Source organism: Hyperolius riggenbachi, chromosome 6, assembly GCF_040937935.1.
Source record: "Hyperolius riggenbachi isolate aHypRig1 chromosome 6, aHypRig1.pri, whole genome shotgun sequence".
NCBI lineage: Eukaryota > Metazoa > Chordata > Amphibia > Anura > Hyperoliidae > Hyperolius > Hyperolius riggenbachi.
Genome location: NC_090651.1, coordinates 365,501,505 through 365,527,186, shown reverse-complemented (window position 1 = coordinate 365,527,186; position 25,682 = coordinate 365,501,505). Strand labels below are relative to the sequence as shown.

Sequence of the window (25,682 nt, the reverse complement as noted above, 5' to 3'; positions counted from 1 at the left end):
TCCAAAGACTCTCCGCCCACATTGCAGATTTCACCTCCACAGATGAGGAGAGGAAACTCTATATCATACTGGGTGAAGAGGAAGAAACTGTGCAAATAGCTGCCCGATATGTCACGGCCTGCCACCAACTGAGAGGAACATGATAACACATGGACTGTATAACCCCATACTCTTAATGTTCTATTTTGCTTTGGCAATGCTAAATGTATTTGGTCCTGCCAATAAAGCTTTTTTGGATTTGGATTTGGATTTGGATTTGGAGAGAGAGAGAGAGAGATTTTCTGACGGAATTCCGTATAAATCGGAATTCCGCGGAACAGCTCAGGAATTCAGTAGGAATGAAACGGGTAGCGGAATTTCGGTAGTGGCGGTATGCGGAATTACCACGGAATCGGAAATTGGCTCTTCCGACCATGCCTGATCACATCTTATCAATAAATGACTTTTAAGCCACCAGTAAGCAAGACAACACTCCACAACATTTTGACAGTACTTTATCATTTAATTTTTAGTACTTTTTTTCAATTGCAGAGTGCTAAAAAAGTTATTTTAAACAGAAGATGAAAAACTCTGCTAGAAGAAAACATAGGAGAAATAGTGAATTGCATATGGCCCTCTGTGATCTGAAACGATCTTAAAGTGGTGATTCAGTGTGGGATAATTAGTATAATAATTATTATTACCTATATTGACACAAGCCACAACTCCATTTAATATCTGGCACTTCTCATCGCTCTTGCAGGTTGTTCGATTGACAAACCACAACACCAATTTGGAGTACATGTGCAGACTTTACTGCAGTCACTGGATAAGAATTTTTCATTTTGCTAATTTTAGAAAATAAAAAGGAGGAAGAGTGTAAAGAGAAAGAGGAGGGGAGGGGAGAGCACAACAAAAAACGTGGGGACACAGAGACACATACGAGGTAGAAAAAGAGAAGAAGAGAGAGAGGCAGAGAGATAGGAAAAAAGGTGAGAATAGTGACAGAAGAAAGAGAGGGGAAAAAAAAGGGATAAGAGGGGCTTGGACAAGGAGAAATAAAATAAAGAGGAGATAAACAACGATGGAGGTGGTGGAGAATGGGAGGGAAAGAAGAGAGGGAGAGAGAATGAGAGAGAGAGAGAGAGAGGAGGAGGTGGGGGGGGGGGGAGAGGGGAGAGAGAGAGAGAGAAGAGAGAGAGAGGGGGAGAGAGAGGGGGGGGAGAGAGAGAGAATGAGAGAGAGAGAGAGAGAGAGAGAGAATGAAGAGAGAGAGAGAAAGAGAGAGAGAGAGAATGAGAGAGAGAGAGAGAGAATGAGAGAGAAGAGAGAATGAGAGAGAGAGGAGAGAGAGAGAAGAGAGAGAGGGGGGAGAGAGAGAGAGAGATAAGAGAGAGAGAGAGAGAGAGAGAGACAGAGAGAGAGAGAGAGAAGAGAGAGAGAGGGGAGAGAGAGAGAGGAGAGAGAGAGAGAGAGAGAGGGAGAATGAGAGAGAGAGGAGAGAGAGAGAGAGAGAAGAGAGAGAGAGAGAGAGAGAGAAGAGAGCGAGAGAATGAGAGAGAGAGGGAGAGAGAGAGAGAGAGAGAGAGAGAGAGAGAGAGAGATGAGGAAATAAAGAAAGATGAGAGAGAGAGAAGAGAGAGAGAAGAGAGAGAGGGAGAGAGAGAGAGGGAGAGAGAGAGAGAGAGAGAGAAAGAGAGAGAGAGAGAAGAGAGAGAGAGAGAGAGAGAGAGAGAGAGAGAGAGAGAGAGAGATGAGGAAATAAAGAAAGATGTAACGGGAGGAGCAAAGAGGTGTATAGTTATGGCAGAAGATACGAGAAGACAGGGTAAAACACAAAACATGAAAAAGAAGTGGAAAGGAGAGATTGGAGAGATAATTAATACATTTTTAACACAAAAATATGTAAATATTAAACTAACAAGTGTGATTTTTCTTTTTTTTTACCTTGTGTGTTATTAAAGTGAAACACCAGATATAAAATTGTGGGAATGAAAAGGTAATTATCTTAGCATGACTTTCTCCACTGCTACAAGGTCTCACGGTCTTGTCACAGACTTACAGCCAGCGTGTGTGCTATTGATTAGAGCTGCAGCATGTCATGAGAGAACATTACATAAAGCAGAGTGAATTGTCGGTTGTCGAGCGATCATTCCAAATCAGGGAGGAAGGGGGGGGGGGGGGTATCTAATCTACCTCAGGCAGCAAAAAGTCTAAAAGCAGCCCTGAGCAGAGCACTAACCTTTCCTTCCTCCGATACAGGTGACTGTAGTTCAGATCTGATTTTTTTTGTGTGGCTACATGTGATGTGATATGGGTGTGAAGATCATAATGGCCACACTTGTTTTAAGGCCCTTGTGAGATGGGCCCCAAGGCTGGGAAAGGCATCAAGGAGGCAAGGAAAGGGGTGTAAACATTGGGGGTGGGGACATCAAACATTTTCCTGGGGGGCCCCGGCAACCAAAATGTTTTACTGCTCAAAACTGCTCTAAGTCAAAGATATTTATATTACTGTGGTGCGTGTAACCTTATAGTATCTTCCATTGTCGAAGCAACCGCAGTTGTCCACAGTAACGCAGATCTTCCCATTGAAGAAGTAGCCATCATCGCAGGTGCATCCTTCAGAACAATAGGCGGGACATCTGGTGGAGTCACTGATCTTGGCACAATGCGTGGTACAGGAACCAGAGCACAGGTTGTACTGACTTAAGGGTGGACACACAATAGCTGTTTGAAAAGTGCATAAAATAATTGTTTCTGTTATTATCACTCTTGAGGGTTGTCATTTATTCAATTCAAGGTACATCCAAATAATAAAAAAAAAAGTAGCTTTGAATGGACAACCGTTTGTGTTTTAGATAATGGAGCAATTTCTTCAGTTCTGATGAGTTAAGGTGCGTACACACCTTTTGAGGGATGTCACCTGTTGGGGATCAGGACCTGATCTCCTTGGGTGACATCGCTGGGCCAGGCTGCACACACGTTTGTCAGCTGTGTAGCTGATGATGCACTGTATTGCTATGAGGGGAAGGGGGGGGGGGGCAATGGAGAGAGGATGAGCGATGTGTGGATGACGTCACATGGCAGGCAGGAGAGCAGCATGAACAATGGGCTTGGCGACATGGTGGGTGAGCAGATCCGCTGGGTGGATCACTCGCGGGTTGGGGCTACCTTATAAAACACCTGATTATTGGCTGAGGCAGTTGTTATTCGGCCTCCTCAGCCGACTTAAGTCAAGCTTGTGTACAGGCCTTAAAGGACATCCGAGGTGAAAATAAACTGATAAGAAAAACGTGTATATATCCTCAGTCTCCTAAACATTACTTTTAAGATATCCCACAGTTTTATTTCATATATACTGTAAATCTAGTTTATAGATTTTTACTGTTTCATTGTCTCTACTCAATGAAACCTTCATTGAAGTATGCCAGAGCTCAAATCTATGAATTATTGACCCTTTTTATCTCTTTCCTGCAGTCAGGAGCCATTTACTGATAGGAAAGTGTTTTATGGCTGTAATTATCATCAGTGAGGGTTATGCTATAGCTTAACCCAGTCCAACCTGGTCCCAACCCAGACAGAAACTGTTACTTGCTGTAGCGCTGGCTGTGATGCAGGCTATGAAGTGTACACTGAATATACGATAATTGAGGTCAGATCGTCAACTGAGGTCATACACAAAGTCAGAGATATGCGGTACACAGGGACTGAGGCAGAGCAAGGTCAATAACAGACTAGGATCATACACTGGTAATCAGATGGCTAATTTACAGTAGGCTAAGACAGGTGTGAAAACTGTGCAAAAAAAATTACACAGTCCGAAGTCATACACATAGGTCAGATGTCAGTCTTATTGAAAGGATCAAACAGGAACGAAGTCAGGGACAGGCCGAGTAATACACAGGTATCAGATGGCGGTAATACAGAGGGGCTAGGCAGATTCGAGGTCAAGAGGCATGCAAAGGTCGATACACAGAACAATATACAATATTACAATAATACAATACTGACTGACTAGAGTACATATATATCGCGCTAATGCGCAATATATGAAATGTAGCTCTCCAGAACTTTAACTAGACTAAGTAGTAAAGCAAGGTCCATCGCTCAGAGAACTGAAAGCTATAAGCAAGTAAATGAATGCCCAGGGTTTATATAGCAGGAATAGAGCACAGACCAGGCCCTTAGGAAAGTCAGATCAATCAGCAACATCCCTGCAGCAAGTGTCAGCTGACTGCAGGAATCAGCTGACACACTTCAGACACGCCTCTTTAACCTATAAAGGCAGTTCTGAGCTGTGCGCATCCTCCTAGAGAGACTGCCAGAAACAATACGTTGACCCACATCTACAGGGGAGGCGGGGATGCGAACATGCTGACTAATGTCTACAGGGGAGCCGGGGATGCGGCCGATCAAAGAGGAAGAGGAAGCTTCCTCCAGCTGCTCAGAGCAGCCTCCAGAGACAATACTAGGTAAGTTTGTTAGACTTGCATGCCTGTAGTTTACCTCCTTTAGGCAGAGAAAGAAAAAAAGGAACACAGCATAGTCAGTTGTGTTCTTGGCACTGTAAATACACATGTCTATCTCATCATGTCACATGTCACCTCGGTTGTCCTTTAAAGGACAAAACTGAAGTCAGAGGTATATGGAAGCTGCCATATTTATTTCCTTGTAAGCAATACCAGACACCTGGCTGTTCTGCTGATCCTCTGCCTCTAATACTTTTAGCCACAGACCCTGAACAAGCATGCAGCAGATCAGGTGTTTCTGACATTATTGTCATATCTGACAAAATTAGTTGCATGCTTGTTTCTGGTGTTATTTAGACACTGCTGCAGCCAAATAGACCAGCAAGGTGAAATCCACTGCTTTTACTAAGGATATATGTACATTTTGACTACTGATAGGTAGATTTTTTTATCCGTAATTAAGCAAGTAACCACATTAAAAACCATTTTTCCTATTATAGCTTTAATATTTATTTTCTCAAAAACTACAAGATCTTTATAAAAAGAAATCCCCCTTGGTCCCTCTGTTCTCTCTAACATACCTAGCAAATTTATTGATTTAAAGTGGGATTCGAAAGTTTGGTCAAACTTGTTAATTGTCATGATTTTCCTGTATAAATCGTTGGTTGTTATGATAAAAAAATGCCAGTTAAATACAATATATAGGAGACACACAAAGTGAAATGAAGTTTATTAGATTTACAGAAAGTTTGCAATAATTGTTTAAACAAAATTAGACAGGTGCATACATTTGGGTACCACAAAAAAGAAATGAAATCAATATTTAGTAGATCCTCCTTTTGCAGAACTTACAGCCTCTAAACACTTCTTGTAGGTTTCAATGAGAGTCTGTATTCTGGTTGAAGGTATTTTGGACCATTCCTCTTTACAAAACATCTCTAGTTTATTCAGGTTTGGTGGCTTCCGAGCATGGACAGCTCTCTTCAACTCACACCACAGATTTTCAATTATATTCAGGTCTGGGGACTGACATGGCCATTCCAGAATTTTGTACTTGTTCCTCTGCATAAATGCCTTAGTGGATTTTGGGCAGTGTTTAGGGTCGTTGTCTTGTTGAAAGATCCAGCCCCGGCGCAGCTTCAGCTTTGTCACTGATTCCTGGACATTGGTCTCCAGAATCTGCTGATACTGAGTGGAATCCATGTGTCCCTCAACTTTGACAAGATTCCCAGTCCCTGCACTGGCCACACAGCCCCACAGCATGATAAAAACCACCACCATATTTTACTGTAGGTAGCAAGTGTTTTTCTTGGAATGCTGTTTTCTTTTTCCTTCATGCATAACGGCTCTTGTTATGCCCAAATAACTCAATTTTAGTTTAATCAGTCCACAGCACCTTATTCCAAAATGAAACTGGCTTGTTTAAATGTGCTTTAGCATACCTCAAGTGGCTATGTTTGTACTGTGAACGAAGAAAAGGCTTCCTCTGTATCACTCTAACAGCATCTCCTTGTGTAAAGTGCGCCAAATGGTTGAACGATGCACAGTGACTCCATCTGCAGCAAGATGATGTTTTAGGTCTTTGGTGCTGGTCTGTGGGTTGACTCTGAAAGTTCTCAACATTCGTCGGTTCTGTCTATCTGAGATTTTTCTTGGTCTGCCACTTCAAGCCTTAACTTGAACTGAGCCTGTGGTCTTCCATTTCCTGAATATGTTCCTAACTGTGGAAACAGACAGCTGAAATCTCTGAGAAAGCTTTCTGTATCCTTCCCCTAATCATGATGGTGAACAATCTTTGCCTTTAGGTCATTTGAGAGTTGTTTTGAGACCCCCATGTTGCTACTCTTTAGAGAAAATTAAAAGAAGGGAAACTTACACTATATCCCCTTAAATACTTTTTCTCATAATTGGATTCACCTGTGTATGTAGGTCAGGGGTCATTGAGCTTACCAAGCCAAGTTGAATTCCAATAATTAGTTTTAAAGGTTTTGGAATCAATAAAATGACAACAGTGCCCAAATGTATGCACCTGCCTAATTTTATTTAAACAATTATTGTGCACTTTCTGTAAATCCAATAAACTTCATTTCACTTCTCAAATATCACTGTGTGTGTCTCCTATATGATATATTTAATGGTCATTTTTTATCTTAACACCCAACGATTTATACAGGAAAATCATGACAATTAACAAGGTTGCCCAAACTTTTGCATCCGACTGTACTATTAGCCACTAATAACAATCAGTGCCGCTTGCAAATTTTTTGCCAAAGTCATTTTCGCATTAAAAGTCTTATTTTCAATTCAAGAACCTTTTCACAAAAATACCAGGACTATGTTTACCAGAACTATTTTTCCACAAAAACATGAAAAATCTATATTTTTACAGTGAAAATATGCGAGAAACGCGTAAACCGCAAAAAATAATAACACTTCTTTTCCATGGAATATTTGCTCTAAATTCGAATTGAACATAATTTTTGCGAAAATTAAGGCTAAATAATTTTTGCATTTTTACTCATCACTGATAATACTAACAATAATAATAGTAACAGATTAAAAAACAAGCAACCATACAAAACCTGATCACTCACACTACGGCCACCTGCATGAGGCTGAAATTGCAGTGGTTCTAATTTGCTAACCTTTTAGCAGTCTTCCCTTTATTGCCATTTGACTGAGGCAAAGTCTGTCATTTGTTTCTACCTATGAATAGATTTTTTTTAATATCTATAGTCCACATTTTCTGGCTAATTTCTGATGAACCAAGGGTTTATGGGTAAACAGTATTAGAGGCAGAGGGGTCAGCAGGACAGCCAGGCAATGTATTGTTCAAAAGGAAAGAAATATCTCTCTCAGTGCAGCTGTGCTTTAGCAATCTATGGAGATGGCTTAGTAAATTGTTCTCAAAGAATACAAATGTATTTATCAAGGTAGCAAATATACAGTGTATTTATTATGCTAAATAAATAATATAAAATATATATTTTAATTCGTAGTATTTTGTAGTAGTAGTATTCATCAAGCCATTATTTTCTTTAAAGCAAACCTAAAGAAAAAAAAACTGCTATAATGTATGTGTAGTACGGATAATGAATATCATCTTAGTAGCTTAGAAAAGAGTCTCTAATTTTTATTTTCAGATATATAGCTTTTTTTTAAATAACATTGCACTATTCTATCATATTTGCAGTTTACAAACCACACTCTGTATTTTAAACGGTAAAACAGAGCAGAGCTGACAACCCTTTGAGTTTTCCTGCAGTAAAACCTTATCTCAAGCTGTCTCTCACTGTTTCTTGGCTGTTTAACTGCTTCAGAAAACTGGACTGTGTTCCACCCAGTGGGTACAAGAGCTCAGAGAAACTCATTTGCAAAAGATAGAAACTGAAGTTTCTTAACTCTTCCTGTACTGGAAAACAATATGTTTTCTTCGCTACTATTCTGTTTGTTGTTTTGTTTCTTAGCTGTACTACACAGAAGTTGATTTTCGCTTTAGGTTTGCTTTAAAGGATACACAAAGTGTCATGTGACATGATGAGATAGATATGTGTATGTACAGTGCCTAGCACACAAATAACTATGTTGTGTTCCTTTTTTCTTTCTCTGCCTGAAATAGTTAAATATCAGGCATGTAAGTGGCTGACTCAGTCCTGACTCAGACAGGAAGTGACTACAGTTTGACCCTCACTGACTTCTTGCTCTCAGAAGCCATTTTCTGCTAGGAAAGTGTTTTATTGTTGGAATTTCTTATCAGTGAGGGTCACACTGTAGTCACCTCCTGTCTTAGTCAGGACTGAGTCAGCCACTTACGTACCTGATATTTAACTCTTTCAGGCAGAGAAAGATAAAAAGGAACACAGCATAGTTATTTGTGTGCTAGGCACTGTACATACACATGTCTATCTCATCATGTCACATGTCACTTCGGGTATCCTTTAAGTACAACATGTATCTTTTAGTTTCTTTTTTTTTTTTTTACTTACGGCAGTTTATTTCAGTCCTCCATGATTGTATGGCAACACCGGCCGCTTGACACGCTGCTACATAGCTCTGAATTACCTGACATAAAACTTTCTGCTCTCCTGAGCTGTAACACATGTCCAACAAACAGCTGTTAAAGTAGTTATCAGGACTGATGATGGCAAAGCAGGGACTTAATGCCGCAGATTTCTTCAAGAATCCACAATAAATATTAGACTTGAAAAATTCAATTCTCTTGGGATCACAGGGAGGACATTGTTTGTCGGGACTACCACATCCATTGTCACAGTCTTCACCGGGAACTTGGACCCTCCAGCCTGATGCGAATGTCACCACATCAGAAGCTGTGGTATTGTTAGGCAGCAGAAAATCATTTCCCTTTATTCCATTGTAACTGCCACACAGACCGGCCAACTGCGACATATAATTTCCAGGAACCGTCACCACCAAGCCATAAACTAAGTCAAAGCTGACTCGAAGTCCAAAATCTAGATCAAGGATTATCTTGTAGCCATGCTGAGTGGCTGTGACCTTGCCGTTGTCTAAATTCAATGGCAGATTGTACAGAATGCCATTGACCTGGGTGAAAGAGAAAAAGAATTAAAACATGAGTAAAATGTACAGTGATCATCACTTTCTAATAAGCTTCAAATTTGTGCTATCTACAACAGATTTAAAATACTTAAGAACAAACAAACAAAAAAACACCTCCATGTGGAATGGTGTGGGGTACCCCTGAGTAGCGATAAGCAGAAATGAAACCTACAGTGGCTTGCAAAAGTATTCGGCCCCCTTGAAGTTTTCCACATTTTGTCATATTACTGCCCCAAACATGAATCAATTTTATTGGAATTCCGCATGAAAGACCAATACAAAGTGGTCTACACGTGAGAAGTGGATTGAAAATCATACATGATTCCAAACATTTTTTACAAATAAATAACTGCAAAGTGGTATGTGCATAATTATTCGGCCCCCTTTGATCTGAGTGCGGTCAATTGCCTATAGACATTGCCTGATGAGTGCTAATGACTAAATTGAGTGCACCTGTGTGTGATCTAATGTCAGTACAAATACAGCTGCTCTGTGAGAGCCTCAGAGGTTGTCTAAGAGAATATTGGGAGCAACAACACCATGAAGTCCAAAGAACACACAAGACAGGTCAGGGATAAAGTTATTGAGGAATTTAAAGCAGGCTTAGGCTATAAAAAGATTTCCAAAGCCTTGAACATCCCACGGAGCACTTTACAAGCGATCATTCAGAAATGGAAGGAGTATGGCACAACTGTAAACCTACCAAGACAAGGTCGTCCACCTAAACTCACAGGCCGAACAAGGAGAGCGCTGATCAGAAATGCAGTCAAGAGGCCCATGGTGACTCTGGACGAGCTGCAGAGATCTACAGCTCAGGTGGGAGACTCTGTCCATAGGACAACTATTAGTCATGCACCGTACAAAGTTGGCCTTTATGGAAGAGAGGCAAGAAGAAAGGCATTGTTAACAGAAAGCATACGAAGTCCCGTTTGCAGTTTGCCACAAGCCATGTGGGGGACACAGCAACCATGTGGAAGAAGGTGCTCTGGTCAGATGAGACCAAAATGGAACTTTTTGGCCAAAATGCAAAACGCTATGTGTGGCAGAAAACTAACACTGCACATCACTCTGAACACACCATCCCCACTGTCAAATATGGCGGTGGCAGCATCATGCTCGGGGGGTGCATCTCTTCAGCAGGGACAGGGAAGCTGGTCAGAGTTGATGGGAAGATGGATGGAGCCAAATACAGGGCAAATTTGGAAGAAAACCTCTTGGAGACTGCATAAGACTTAAGAAGGTTCACCTTCCAGCAGGACAATGACCCTAAACATAAAGCCAGGGCAACAATGGAATGGTTTAAAACAAAACATATCTATGTGTTAGAATGACCCAGTTAAAGTCCAGATCTAAATCCAATCGAGAATCTGTGGCAAGATCTTAAAACTGCTGTTCACAAACGCTGTCCATCTAATCTGAATGAGCTGGAGCTGGTTTGCAAAGAAGAATGAGCAAGGATTTCAGTCTCTAGATGTGCAAAGCTGGTAGAGACATACCCTAAAAGACTGGCAGTTGTAATTGCTGCAAAAGGTGGTTCTACAAAGTATTGACTCAGGGGGCCGAATAATTACGCACACCCCACTTTGCAGTAATTTATTTGTAAAAAATGTTTGGAATGATGAATGATCCACTTCTCACATGTACACCACTTTGTATTGGTCTTTCACGTGGAATTCCAATAAAATTGATGCATGTTTGTGGCAGTAATGTGACAAAATGTGGAAAACTTCAAGGGGGCCGAATACTTTTGCAACCCACTGTATATGTAATAGTAATTCACAATCGGGGAAGTTGGCCCATGATGCCAAGTGACTCAATTACGTCAGACAACATGGGCCCTGGAGTGGCATTTCTGTCCACCCCCCTCCGCCCGCAGCAGCTTCTGGCCCCCTTGCCCCCATGCCCGCCCGCTCCTGTTACCTTATGAGCGGACGGCTGCTTCCTCCATTAGTCCCCGCCAGCCCCCTCTCCTCCGTGCCTGTGATGTCATTAAATCTCTCTTACAGCAGTGCATCTCGTGGCTGCTGTGTAGATTCAGGAAGCAGGGCAGCGGTTCCCATGGTAAAAGCAATAAATACAGGTCCTTCTCAAAAAATTAGCATATTGTGATGAAGTTCTTTATTTTCTGTAATGTACTGATGAACATTAAACTTTCATATATTTTAGATTCCTTACACACAACTGAAGTAGTTCAAACCTTTTATGGTTTTAATATTGATGATTTTGGCATACAGCTCATGAAAACCCAAAATTCTTATCTCGAAAAATGAGCATATTTCATCCGAACAATGAAAGAAAAGTGTTTTTAAAACAAAAAAAGCCAACCTTCAAATAATTATGTTCAGTTATGCACTCAATACTTGGTCGGAAATCCTTGTGCTGAAATGACTGCTTCAATGCGGCGTGGCATGGAGGCAATCAGCCTGTGGCACTGCTCAGGTGTTATGGAGGCCCAGGATGCTTCGATAGCAGCCTTAAGCTCATCCAGAGTGTTGGGTCTTGCGTCTCTCAACTTTCTCTTCACAATATCCCACAGATTCTCTATGGGGTTCAGGTCAGGGGAGTTGGCAGGCCAATTGAGCACAGTAATACCATGGTCAGTAAACCATTTACCAGTGGTTTTGGCACTGTGAGCAGGTGCCAGGTCGTGCAGAAAAATGAAATCCATAAAGCTTTTCAGCAGATGGAAGCATGAAGTGCTCCAAAATCTCCTGATAGCTAGCTGCATATTGACCCTGCCCTTGATAAAACACAGTGGACCAAGACCAGCAGCTGACATGGCACCCCAGACCATCACTGACTGTGGGTACTTGACACTGGACTTCAGGCATTTTGGCATTTCCCTCAGGTGCCTTGATACAGCACTCTGGGAACAGCCTATTCGTTACCCTCTTGCTTGAGGGTGTCAATGATGGCCTTCTGGACGGCAGTCAGGTCGGCAGTCTTACCCATGATTGCGGTTTTGAGCAATAAACCAGGCTGGGAGTTTTTAAAAGCCTCATGAATCTTTTGCAGGTGTTTAGAGTTAATTAGTTGATTCAGATGAAAGATGATTAGGTTAATATTAGGAGTGACATAGTTACCTCCACAGAGGCGAGTCTGACGTCATCGCGGAGCACGCCGCGTCCTCTCAGTCATTTCCTTCGGGTGGTGCAGATCTCTCCAGGGCGCATCAGAGCAGGGCAGCACACGCGCGCACCAGGAGACAGGATCTTTATGCGTTAAAGAGGCGGGTCAGCTGACCTGCCGGTCAGCTGACAGTGATGGGCTGACTTTCTCTGCTGATTGGCTGAAGTGCGCTGGGCGGAACTTCTGGATTACCTGTCTGTATTTAAGACCTGAGTGTGATGATCCGCTCAGCTGCCTGCACTGGCAGACAGCTGTTTGACCATTCCTCTAGTCTGTGGGCTGCAGGTCTCTGGAATAGAGACCTGTCTTTCCATTACAAGTTTCTGGTCTGTTCTGCTGCTGAGGAATTTGCATACACTCGTTATGCAAATCCCCTACCTGGCTCCTTTGATGACTGGCAGTATAAAGGTTGGGATTACCCACAGTCCTTTGCTGGTCATTCCTTCAGGGTTTGTAGTAAACACTCCTAGAGTGTCAGCCATGCTACTTCTTGTTGAAGTTATCTTAGAGTAATTCTTGGGACTGCACTAGGCAGGTTCCCTAGTGCAGTTAGGATTGCATATCTGTTTTGTTTGTCTGTTGTGATTGTCCTGTCCCAGCGGTGGTCGACAGGAAATCGTTCTGATCTTTGTTCTTGGAGTATAGCTGGAGCAGCGGTTGCTACCAGCTATCTCATCTTGCCTGGATCGCACTCGCCTTGCGCTAGTGCTGTGGATCCTTCTGTTCTGTCTTGCCTGGATCGCACTCGCCTTGCGCTAGTACTGTGGATCCTTCTGTTCTGTCTTGCCTGGATCGCACTCGCCTTGCGCTAGTGCTGTGGATCCTTCTGTTCTGTCTTGCCTGGATCGCACCCGCCTTGCGCTAGTGCTGTGGATCCTTCTGTTCTGTCTTCCTGGATCGCACTAGCCTCTAGCGCCAGCGCTGTGGCTCCTTCTGTTCTGTTTTCTTGTTCCTGAGTTTAGATCGCACTAGCCGCTAGCATTGGCAGCTGTGGATCTTTCTGATCTGTGTTCCTGCTTGGATCCCACTTGCTCTGGGGGAAGAGCAGTGGATCCTTTCTGCCTAGTTCTTGTTTCTCGTTTGTCTGTCTTGTCTGATACGGGCGCTTGCTGTAGGCTCGGTGAGGTAACCGTTAAGCAAGCGTTCACGTTCTTTGTTTCGTGTTTGTCTGTCAGTGGTTAGCTAGGCGTGCTTGTCTCTGTTGTGCTTAACACGCGGAGACCGTGTGATAAACGCGTTCGCTGTTGCGAATGAGTGTGGAGTTCGCGTTTAGTTAGCGTTTGTTATTTTCCTTATCATTCTCATTGTATTATTTGCTGTGCCTTTGCTCCTCTTGTGTTCTGTTCTAGTCTGTCTTGTGTCACTTCTGGCGATCGCCTTTCTCGCGATCGCATTCCTACTTTTGTTTCTGCTGATGTGTGTTCGCCGTCGCAGGGTTGCGACTAGATTGGTGAACACACATTCGTCCTGTCCCTGTGCTCTTTCTCTTTATGGGCTGTTCAGCCCCGCATTGTCTTGATCTGTACAATCCCCACCTGGCATCTGTGGCCGTGCAGCGATTGTACTTGTCTGCACTCCACAGCGCCATCTGCCGGTGGGAATTGCCCTCTGCTGGTGCATTGCACCTAGCTTGGGTTCACCTAATTATACGCTTGTGGAAGGTTTTTGCTGTGTCAGTGCGCATCTCGTGCGCTGACCACGAAAACGATTCCGCAAACGTTACAGAATGACCAGCCCAACCGAAATTCCCAGGGCAGAGGGAACCTTTGATTTCCTTCAGATGTCATTGCCTAAGACAAAAGCATATGTGGATCCTATTATAGGTAGGATCGCACACTATATAAAAGCAGTTAAAAAATCGGTGCTCGTCCCTGATCCCCACCCATATAGGGATTATCTTGATACCGGGTTATTTGAACCGCCATTTGCCTCATGGGAAATTGGAGCCTTGGTGGAGGAATTTGATTATGATTGGAAGGCCTTTTGCGATTTTTATATCGCAAAAAGCGAGGATATCCTGAATGATTGTCTCGACTCTATGAACCTTTTGATTGATTCTGGTGAATGTGACGAATGTATTGTGGATCTGGTGATTTATGTGTGGGAAACCATTTTGGATGAATTGCACACACACCAACCAATTACTTTCAATAAAGAGACACCATTGTCACATGATTCTTCCTGTCTTTCTGGGGTAGAGCAAGTGAGTTTAAGCACTGTGCGACCTGAGATGAATGAGTGTGCCTCGTTTGTGGACACCTGTGTGAATTCTGATGAAGTTTCTTCTGTTTGTTTGGAGGTTGAATCTGTGCGATCTGATGCCTGTTTCTCAGATGTTCCTGCCGATTGTGATCGGCGTGGGTGTGTCAGTTTTGTCAATGATATGTGGGATCCCTTGTCATGTAAAAACAGATCTTCTTCTCCCAGTACTACTTCAAGATCCTCCATCTATGATCTTGCTATAGGGAAAATTCCCAAACTATGCAGTTTCAAGAGTAAGGGTAATGTGATTAATAAAGTTTCTCATGTTGTTGTCACAACTCCTTCTTCTAATATTGTTCAGTATGTATGCTCAGACCTAGTCAGGTGTGAATGGGAGCCCCCGTTCCAGAAAAAGTAGCTCAAATCTCTGGTGTACGAATTGGAGAACGATTCAAAGTCGTTTTGTGAGTACTACATTGCCAGAAGTGAGTCTGTCTTGAGAGCATGTATAAGTTCTGCTTCTGCCTTAAGAAAAGGAAAGGGGTGTGAATTTGACTTTGTGAGTCCGCTGATTTGTATGTGGAAAATGATTCTGAATGAACAATGTGTACTTCATTCAGTTGATGTTTGTAAAAGCACATTGTCAGCTGGCGTTTCTGAGATCCAGCAATCCAGCCTGGAGACCTCTGAATCCCTGTCTTTGAAATGTCCACTTTCGCAATCGACTGCGATCTTGGATTCGCAAATTTTGCGTTCTGACTCCTCGGATTCTACATCGTTAGCCGAGTCCAAGAGTGAGACAGCGCCTTGGGTTTGCGAACCTGATACTGAAGCACCTTTGCTCTGTCCAGAGAAGATGTCTCTGAGCCTGCCCTGTATCATGAATAAAGACATTATGTCCACTCACATTGACATTTGCGAGTCTGATTCTGAAGAAAGTACTGACTCTCCACCCAGTACTCTGGATGAGTCAATATTACCTTGTTTAAAACCTCCTGCAGTGACCCTAGAGGCTCGTCTAGGTATTGCAACCATTATTACCTGTTTCTCTGCTATTTTAGAATTACAGTCTGGTTTGACTGCTATGGAGGAATCTCCCTGCAGTGAAACGAAACTCAGAAAGCCAGAGTTAGTTTCACTAGATATTCCTATGTATTCTTGTCCTGATGATGAAATTCAGTCTCAGTTTATGGTGGAACTTTCCCTGGGACATCTGCCCTGTCCACAAAATAAAGTTCAAGTTTTGCCCTGTAACATGGATAGTTCAGAATCCTTCTTAGAAAACTTGGAAAATGATGTTCCTGAGGTCTTGTCTGATGTCCTGGAGACCTCCGAGTTCCTCCCAAAGGGTGCAGAACTTGTAGGAGATGTCTCCTGCCCCTCAAGTCCTTCTGAGGTGTTGCCCACTTCAGTAGGCATTGCTGCCTTGCTGGCTACTTTTTCAGCTCTGGTGGAGCTTCAGTCGTGTGTAGTCAATGCTCCTGAGGTTTTGTTTGATGTTCTGGAGGTCTCCGAGTTCCTCCCAAAGGGTGCAGAACTTATAGGAGATGCCTCTGGCCCCCCAACTCCTTCTGAAGTATTTCCCACTTCAGTAGGCATTCCTGCCATGCTGACTACTTCTGCAGCTCTTGTGGAGCTTCAGTTATGCGTAGTCAATGATGAGTTTTTGTCAGATACCATTACAGTCACTGAGACTTCTAAGCCTGAGTCCGAGTCTTCTTTTGAAAGGCCAGTACTTGTGACCACTACTCGTGATGATTCTCTGCCCGGTCCTGGTTTTGGTCTTGTCATGTCGGACTCTGAGGTTGGCAGTTCCCCGACATGTCCTGAGGTTTCTCCTGTGCTGGTGTACCCCAATGTGCTCTGTGACCCAGAAAGCCCAAGTGTGCCTCAGTTGCCAGCATACTCCGATGCTTCCTTGGTGGAGACATGCTCTGATGTTGCCTGCCTGCTTGCATGCCCAGAGGTGGTCCCTGAAAGTCCTGATCTTGGTGGGTGTCCTGGTAATTTTGAGTCCAGAGTAATCATAGGCTCCATAGGGGTCCTTGGTAGTTCTCCATGTGGGCCTGATGAGCGTTCTGGCCTCTTGGGAGCTCTGCGGAGCTTCAAAGAGTTCTGGGAGATTCCAGGAGAATTTTTGCTTGGTACCCTGGATAGGATCAATAGTGGCTTTTGTGTTGAAAGGGACACTTCGAACAAGTATTGTGGCAGATTTGGTATTTTCGGACGCTCCCTGGAAGGTGGTGGGTATTGTCTGGAGGGTGTCGATGACTTCTTCTCTGGCATTCACAGTCCTGATGGGTGTTATGCTGAGACTTGTAGTACTGATGGGCATGTTTCGGTGGCTTCTGCTTCCGATGAGGACGGTTTCGGGTGGACTGACTCTGGAATTGGGCCTTGTCGTGCTGTCCCGACCTTCATGAGTCTTCAGTTAAAGTTTCGTGGAAATACCAGTTTTGAGGGACGTCTGGAATCCGTCCCTAAAGAGGGGGGTACTGTGATGATCCGCTCAGCTGCCTGCACTGGCAGACAGCTGTTTGACCATTCCTCTAGTCTGTGGGCTGCAGGTCTCTGGAATAGAGACCTGTCTTTCCATTACAAGTTTCTGGTCTGTTCTGCTGCTGAGGAATTTGCAAACACTCATTATGCAAATCCCCTACCTGGCTCATTTGATGACTGGCAGTATAAAGGTTGGGATTACCCACAGTCCTTTGCTGGTCATTCCTTCAGGGTTTGTAGTAAACACTCCTAGAGTGTCAGCCATGCTACTTCTTGTTGAAGTTATCTTAGAGTAATTCTTGGGACTGCACTAGGCAGGTTCTCTAGTGCAGTTAGGATTGCATATCTGTTTTGTTTGTCTGTTGCGATTGTCCTGTCCCAGCGGTGGTTGACAGGAAATCGTTCTGATCTTTGTTCTTGGAGTATAGCTGGAGCAGCGGTTGCTACCAGCTATCTCATCTGATCTGTCTTGCCTGGATCACACTCGGCCTTGCGCTAGTGCTGTGGATCCTTCTGTTCTGTCTTGCCTGGATCGCACTCGCCTTGCGCTAGTGCTGTGGATCCTTTTGTTCTGTCTTGCCGGCATAGCACTCGCCTTGCGCTAGTGCTGTGGATCCTTCTGTTCTGTCTTGCCTGGATCGCACTCGCCTTGCGCTAGTGCTATGGATCCTTCTGTTCTGTCTTCCTGGATCGCACTAGCCTCTAGCACTAGCGCTGTGGATCCTTCTGTTCTGTTTTCTTGTTCCTGAGTTTAGATCGCACTAGCCGCTAGCGTTGGCGGCTGTGGATCTTTCTGATCTGTGTTCCTGCTTGGATCCCACTTGCTCTGGCGGAAGAGCGGTGGATCCTTTTTGCCTAGTTCTTGTTTCTCGTTTGTCTGTCTTGTCTGATACGGGCGCTTGCTGTAGGCTCGGTGAGGTAACCGTTCACATTCTTTGTTTCGTGTTTGTCTGTCGGTGGTTAGTTAGGCGTGCTTGTCTCTGTTGTGCTTAACACGCGGAGACCGCGCATAAACGCGTTCGCTGTTGCGAATGAGTGCGGTGTTTGCGTTTAGTTAGCATTTGTTATTTTCCTTATCATTCTCATTGTATTATTTGCTGTGCCTTTGCTCCTCTTGTGTTCTGTTCTAGTCTGTCTTGTGTCACTTCTGGCGATCGCCTTTCTCGCGATCGCGTTCCTACTTTTGTTTCTGCTGATGTGTGTACACCGTCGCAGGGTCGCGACTAGATTGGTGAACACACATTCGTCCTGTCCCTGTGCTCTTTCTCTTTATGGGCTGTTCAGCCCCGCATTGTCTTGATCTGTACAATCCCCACCTGGCATCTGTGGCCGTGCGGTGATTGTACTCGTCTGCACTCCACAGCGCCATCTGCCGGTGGGAATTGCCCTCTGCTGGTGCATTGCACCTAGCCTGGGTTCACCCAATTATACGCTTGTGAAAGGTTTTCGCTGTGTCCGCATCTCGTGCGCTGACCACGAAAACGATTCCGCAAACGTTACACTGAGCTGCCAGTAGCTCATTGTCTGCTGTTGCTGATACTTTGCGGTTAAGCTCTCAGACCTTAGTCAGATCCGTGTGTGTTTGATCCGGCAGGACCCCGGGGATTCACACTTAGCTTAGGAAAAACATATCATTGTATATTGATTTATTGTGTATGACTCTTTGCCTGAACCCTTGACTCTCCTCTCTGCCTCTCGATTCTGTACTCTGCCTATCTGATTGCTGCCGACCTCGGCCCGATCTCGACTCTGATATTGCCTCCTGATTCTGTACCTTCGCTCATCTGATCTGTGACCGACCTCGGCTAGTTACTCACTACGCATTTGCCTGACGATATTGTACCGCTGCCTGACCGACCTGTTACCGACATTGCCTGTACGACCACTCTATTTAGTGATAGTCCCTACAGTCAAGGGCTATCACATAGGAGTACTCCTGTGTTATACTGTGCACAAAAATATATGAAAGTCTAATGTTTATCAGTACATTACAGAAAATAAAGAACTTTATCACAATATGCTAATTTTTTGAGAATGACCTGTATATATCGCCACTACAGGGAGCCGCTCTCCTGCTATATACTGCAGCAACTATGCTATCTATACTGGGGCAACTGTACTACCTATACTGTGGGCAGGGACAATTACTCATTGTAAAAGTTATTTTAAATAGAAGACGAAAAATTATCTCTTAGGAGAAAACTTAGGAGAAAAAAATAATTGCGTATAGTGTCTGATGTGGCTGAATAGGGTACTGGGTAATGGCTCTGCATCTGGCACAGGAGACCAGGGTTTGAATCTCAGCTTTCCTGCTCAGTAAGCCAGCACCTATTCAGTAAGGATACCTTGGGCAAGACTCCGTAATACTGCTACTGCCTATAGAGTGCACCCGAGGCCAAGGCCATGGGTTTCCCTCTCCATTGGTGGGTATTTGACTTTATTTTCCCCAAGTTACTTTAGCAATGCCCTAATGATTGAGGGCATATTCGGACGTTGCATTGTAATGCAACGTTAACCTTTTGGGGACCATGCAGCATAAATTCTATGCCGCACTTGAGGCTGTCTAAGCCTGATGCAGCGAAGGATTTATGCCACCTGCATTTTCGCTCCTGACGCGATCGTGCGCACTTGAGAGGGGAGATTGAGCTGTCATATGACAGCTGACATCTCCCTTCAGTGATCAGGAGCCATTGCGATTGGTTCCTGATCACATGACACTGGCGGATCATAGTGATCACTGTTGGCAGCTGCGGTCTGAGGGGAAGAAGAGGACGGGGACTCACCTTCCTGATGTTCCACCAGCGATCGTCGCTCCCCTCTGCTGTGGTCAGCATCCCCACTCACTCCGTGTTAAGTGTCAGGTCCCAGGCTTGATGAAGTCATCAAGCCGTGACCCGGAACCAGTGCAGTTTCTAGGCTAAAATGCACCCAGGGCGAGTGTGTAAAAATTGCGCCCCCCCCCCCCCAAGCAAGGTATGGGTGCCCGCAGTATAGGTTAGCCAGGTCTAGTTGCACTTAGTATAGGTCCCCCCAGTATAGGTAGCCAAGAATAGGTATCCCAGTATAGGTAGCCAGGCATAGGTGAGCCAGTATAGTTGCCCCCGCTATAGGTGAGCCAGGTAGGTGCCTCCAGTATAGGTAGCCAGTATAGTTGCCCCCAGTATAGGTTAGATAGGCAGGCGCCCCCGGTATAAGTTAGTTAGGTAGGTGCCCCAGTACAGGTTAGCTAGGTGGGTGCCTCTAATATAGGTAGCCAGAATAGTTGCCCCCAGCATAGGTTAGATAGGTAGGTTCCCCCCAGTATAGGTTAGATGGGTAGCTGCCCCCCAGTATAGGTTAGATTAGGTAGGTGCCCCCCAGTATAGGTTAGATTAGGTAGCTGCCCCCCAGCGTAGGTTAGATTAAGTAGGTGCCCCCCAGTGTAGGTTAGATTAGGTAGGTTCCCCCCAGTATAGGTTAGATAGGTAGGTGCCCCCCAGCGTAGGTGAGATTAGGTAGCTGCCCCCCAGTATAGGTTAGATAGGCCGGCGCCCCCGGTATAAGTTAGTTAGGTAGGTGCCCCAGTACAGGTTAGCTAGGTGGGTGCCTCTAATATAGGTAGCCAGAATAGTTGCCCCCAGCATAGGTTAGATAGGTAGGTTCCCCCCAGTATAGGTTAGATGGGTAGCTGCCCCCCAGTATAGGTTAGATTAGGTAGCTGCCCCCCAGCATACATTAGATTAGGTAGCTGCCCCCCAGTATAGGTTAGATTAGGTAGCTGCCCCCCAGCGTAGGTTAGATTAAGTAGGTGCCCCCCAGTGTAGGTTAGATTAGGTAGGTGCCCCCCAGTGTAGGTTAGATTAGGTAGCTGCCCCCCAGTATAGGTTAGATTAGGTAGCTGCCCCCCAGCGTAGGTTAGATTAAGTAGGTGCCCCCCAGTGTAGGTTAGATTAGGTAGGTGCCCCCCAGTGTAGGTTAGATTAGGTAGGTGCCCCCCAGTGTAGGTTAGATAGGTAGGTGCCCCCCAGCGTAGGTTAGATTAGGTAGCTGCCCCCCAGTATAGGTTAGATTAGGTAGGTGCCCCCCAGGGTAGGTTACATTAGGTAGGTGCCCCCCAGGGTAGGTTAGATTAGGTAGGTGCCCCCCAGTATAGGATAGATAGGTAGGTGCCCCCCAGCGTAGGTTAGATTAGGTAGCTGCCCCCCCCCCTTCCAGTATAGGCTAGATTAGACAGGTGCCCCCCAGTATAGGTTAGATAGGTAGCTGCCCCCCAGTGTACGTTAGATTAGGTAGGTGCCCCCCAGTGTAGGTTAGATTAGGTAGGTGCCCCCCAGTATAGTATAGATAGGTAGGTGCCCCCCAGGGTACGTTAGATAGGTAGCTGTCCCCCATAATGGAGGGGGGAGCCGAAGCCGCTGGGAGGGCAGCCCAACCTCTCTCTCCCTCTCCTGGGCCGCCCTCCGTGCTCCCCCCTCAGATGCAGAGCTCAGCAGCAGCAGCAGCAGCAGCAGCAGCAGCAGCAGCAGCCAGGGAGGAAGCGCTGTAAACAACATACCTCCCTGCGTTCCAAGCGCTGCTCTCTCGCCGCCGGTCTCTTCCTCTCTGCCGCCTATACGATGATGCACACGCTGGTTCCTGTTAGCCGGAACTAGTGTGTGCATCATCGTATAGGCGGCAGAGAGGAAGAGACCGGCGGCGAGAGAGCAGCGCTTGGAACGCAGGGAGGTATGTTGTTTACAGCGCTTCCTCCCTGGCTGCTGCTGCTGCTGCTGCTGCTGCTGAGCTCTGCATCTGAGGGGGGAGCACGGAGGGCAGCCCAGGAGAGGGAGAGAGAGGTCGGGCTGCCCTCCCAGCGGCTCCGGCTCCCCCCTCCATTTCAGCGCCCACCTCCCAACAGTGCCCCGGGCGGCGGCACGGGCCGCACGGCGCTAAAAACGGGCCTGCCCGGAACTTAACAGCAGTGTAAGCGAGGATACGGGCCAAAGCGAAGGGTGCTAGATCTGCTCATCACTGGAGCCTGGGAGGTGAGTAAAGGCTGCTGGCAAAATGGGGGACACTTGGCTACACTGGGGACACCATGCCCAGCTAGCTATACTGGGGATCCAGCTGCCTGACCCCCCAAATGTGCCCCCACCGCATGTAAAATGGCCTGGTCCTTAAAGGGGGGTAAGGCAGCTGGTCCCCAAAGGGTTAAAGTCGCAATGCAGCATTACAACGCAACACAAAAAAAAAAGGTGGTAACGCACATTAACGCTGCATTACCGTGGCTTACAGTAGATATAGTGGAGCATACAGGCAATGAAAAGTATGCCTCTCTGTATCTGTTTAACGTCTTCGTTTAGAGGTAACACACTGCAAGTAGAGTTGGGCCGAACCTCCGATTTTAGGTTCGAACTTTAACGCGAACCGAACCTTCCGCGGAAGTTCGCGTTAAAGTTCGCGAACCGCAATAGACTTCAATGGGGATGCGAACTTTACATAGTTACATAGTTACATAGTTACATAGTTACTTTGGTTGAAAAAAGACATACGTCCATCGAGTTCAACCAGTACAAAGTACAACTCCAGCCTGCTCCCTCACATATCCCTGTTGATCATAAAATCCCTGTTGAAAAAAAAATAATTATGCTGGCCACAAAAGTGATGGAAAAGATGTTTCAAGGGGTCTAACACCTGGAGGGGGCATGGTGGAGTGGGATACATGCCAAAAGTCCCCGGAAAAAATCTGGATTTGACGCAAAGCAGCGTTTTAAGGGCAGAAATCACATTGAATGCTAAATGACAGGCCTAAAGTGCTTTAAAACATCTTGCATGTGTATACATCAATCAGGTAGTGTAATTAAGGTACTGCTTCACACTGACACACCAAACTCACCGTGTAACGCACCGCAAACAGCTGTTTGTGTAGTGACGGCCGTGCTGGACTGGTGCGCACCATGGCGAGAGTGCAGGTTTTGGTGGCTTTACAGCCCATATGGTCGCCTGGCTGATGTAGCTGAATGACAGAACAGTGACTGTCCAGCTGATCAAATTTGGTCTGACCACAATGAAGCAACGACCTTATTATCTTTTGAGTGCCCCCCGAGACACTCATCTAGGCGTCGGTCATTGCTTCATTGTGATACGCAAGCCCCTTCACCACAGCAAGGTAATGATCACGAAGGGGAATGGGCGCATGTACATGCCTTTTCTTTTGTTGTTGCAGCTGCCCGCAGTGCAGCCAGAAAAATTAGGCAGTCATGTACACGCACCAGAAAAATTATTACAGCGGCCGCTGCTAGCAGCAGCCTAAAAAATTCAGCAATCCGCCTGGAGTCCCGGACCCTGTTGGTGGTGGCGGAGAAGGTAGTCAAGCGGCCTGCAGGCAGACATGCTGTGTGGAGGGACTGGGAGCGACTTAGTCTTCTTGGGGCAGGCCAGGCAGCCAGTCACACGGCGTGCAGGCAGAGATGCTGTGTGTGCGGGGACTGACTTAGTCTTGGGGCGGGCAGCAACCCTCCGGGATCCATGCCTCATTCATTTTGATAAAGGTGAGGTACTTAACACTTTTGTGACTTAGGCGACTTCTCTTCTCTGTAACAATGCCTCCAGCTGCGCTGAAGGTCCTTTCTGACAGGACGCTTGCGGCAGGGCAGGAGAGAAGTTGGATGGCAAATTGGGACAGCTCTGGCCACAGGTCAAGCCTGCGCACCCAGTAGTTCAAGGGTTCCTCATCGCTGTTCACAGCAGTGTCTACATCCACACTTAAGGCCAGGTAGTCGGCTACCTGCCGTTCCAGGCGTTGGTGGAGGGTGGATCCGGAAGGGCTACGGCGAGGCGTTGGACTAAAGAACGTCCGCATGTCCGACATCACCATGAGATCGCTGGAGCATCCTGTCTTTGACTGCGTGGACACGGGAGGAGGATTAGTGGCAGTGGTACCTTGCTGGCGTTGTGCTGTCACATCACCCTTAAAGGCATTGTAAAGCATAGTTGACAGCTGGTTCTGCATGTGCTGCATCCTTTCCACCTTCCGGTGAGTTGGTAACAGGTCCGCCACTTTGTGCCTGTACCGAGGGTCTAGTAGTGTGGCCACCCAGTACAGCTCATTCCCCTTGAGGTTTTTTATACGGGGGTCCCTCAACAGGCAGGACAGCATAAAAGACGACATCTGCACAAAGTCGGATCCAGTACCCTCCATCTCCTCTTGCTCTTCCTCAGTGACGTCAGGTAAGTCAACCTCCTCCCCCCAGCCGCGAACAATACCACGGGAAGGTTGAGCAGCACAAGCCCCTTGCGACGCCTATTGCGGTTGTTCTCCTGCCACTGTCCCCTCCTCCTCCTCCTCCTCCTCCCCCAAAGAAACACCTTGCTCATCATCCTCTGAGTCTGACTCGTCTTCTGCACACGACTTCTCTTCTTCCTCCTCCTCCCCCCTCTGTGCTGCCGCAGGTGTTGAGGAAACAGCTGGGTCTGATGAAAATTGGTCCCATGCCTGTTCCTGCCGTAACGGTTCCTGGTCACGCATTCACAGCTTCATCCGCCACTCTACGCACAGCACGCTCCAAGAAGTAAGCGTAGGGAATTAAGTCGCTGATGGTGCCCTCACTGCGGCTCACCAGGTTGGTCACCTCCTCAAACGGCCGCATGAGCCTGCATGCATTTTTCATCAGTGTCCAGTTGTCGGGCCAGAACATCCCCATCTTCCCAGACTGTTTCATTCTACTGTAGTTGTAGAGGTAGTGGGTCACGGCTTTCTTCTGTTCTAGCAGGCGGGAGAACATGAGCAGGGTCGAGTTCCAGCGAGTCGGGCTATCGCAAATGAGGCGTCTCACCGGCATGTTGTTTTTGCGCTGAATTTCCGCAAAGCGTGCCATGGCTGTGTAAGACCGCCTCAAATGCCCACAGAACTTCCTGGCCTGCTTCAGGACGTTCGCTAAGCCAGGGTACTTTGCCACAAATCTTTGAACCACTAGATTTATGACATGTGCCATGCAGGGTATGTGTGTCAGCTTCCCCATATGCAAAGCGGCAAGCAGATTGCTGCCGTTGTCGCACACCACGTTGCCAATCTCCAGTTGGTGCGGGGTCAGCCACTCATCCACCTGTTTCTTAAGAGCAGCCAGGAGAGCTGCTCCAGTGTGACTCTCCGCTTTGAGACAAGACATGTCTAAGATGGCGTGACACCGTCTTACCTGGCATGCAGCATAGGCCCTGCGGAGCTGGGGCTGTGTAGCTGGAGAGGAGAACTGCCACTCAGCCAAGGAGGAGGAGGACAGCGAAGAGCATGTAGCAGGAGGAGAGGAGGTGGCAGGAGGCCTGCCTGCAAGCCGTGGAGGTGTCACAATTTGGTCCGCTGCGCCCTGCTTGCCATCGTTCACCACCAGGTTCACCCAATGGGCTGTGTACGTAATGTAGCGGCCCTGCCCGTGCTTGGCAGACCAGGCATCCGTGGTCAGGTGTACCCTTGACCCAACGCTCTTCGCAAGAGATGACACCACTTGCCTCTCAACTTCACGGTGCAGTTGGGGTATGGCCTTTCTCGAAAAATAAGTGCGGCCTGGCATCTTCCACTGCGGTGTTCCGATGGCCACAAATTTACGGAAGGCCTCAGAGTCCACCAGCCGGTATGGTAACAGCTGCCGAGCTAACAGTTCCGCCACGCCAGCTGTCAGACGCCGGGCAAGGGGGTGACTGGCCGAAATTGGCTTCTTCCGCTCAAACATTTCCTTCACGGACACCTGACTGCTGCTGTGGGCAGAGGAGCAGGAACCGCTCAAGGGCAGAGGCGGAGTGGAGGAGGGTGCCTGTGAAGGTGGAAGGGAGAAAGCGGCAGAAGCAGATAATGCACCTGATGGAGGAGGAAGA

General features: G+C 46.4%; 1 protein-coding gene across 1 annotated transcript in view; it reads right to left on the bottom strand.

Annotated features, from left to right (window-relative positions):
- LOC137522275 (IgGFc-binding protein-like) overlaps positions 1 to 25,682 on the bottom strand; it is a 199,013-nt gene that overhangs the window by 129,894 nt on the left and 43,437 nt on the right. Inside the window, exons 2-4 of the mRNA XM_068242304.1 lie at positions 8,435 to 9,011; positions 2,507 to 2,706; positions 684 to 827 (exon numbers count right to left, since the gene is read on the bottom strand). Coding sequence (XP_068098405.1) covers positions 684 to 783 — 100 coding nt within the window. The 5' untranslated portion in view covers positions 784 to 827; positions 2,507 to 2,706; positions 8,435 to 9,011. The remainder of the gene's footprint in view (positions 1 to 683; positions 828 to 2,506; positions 2,707 to 8,434; positions 9,012 to 25,682) is intronic.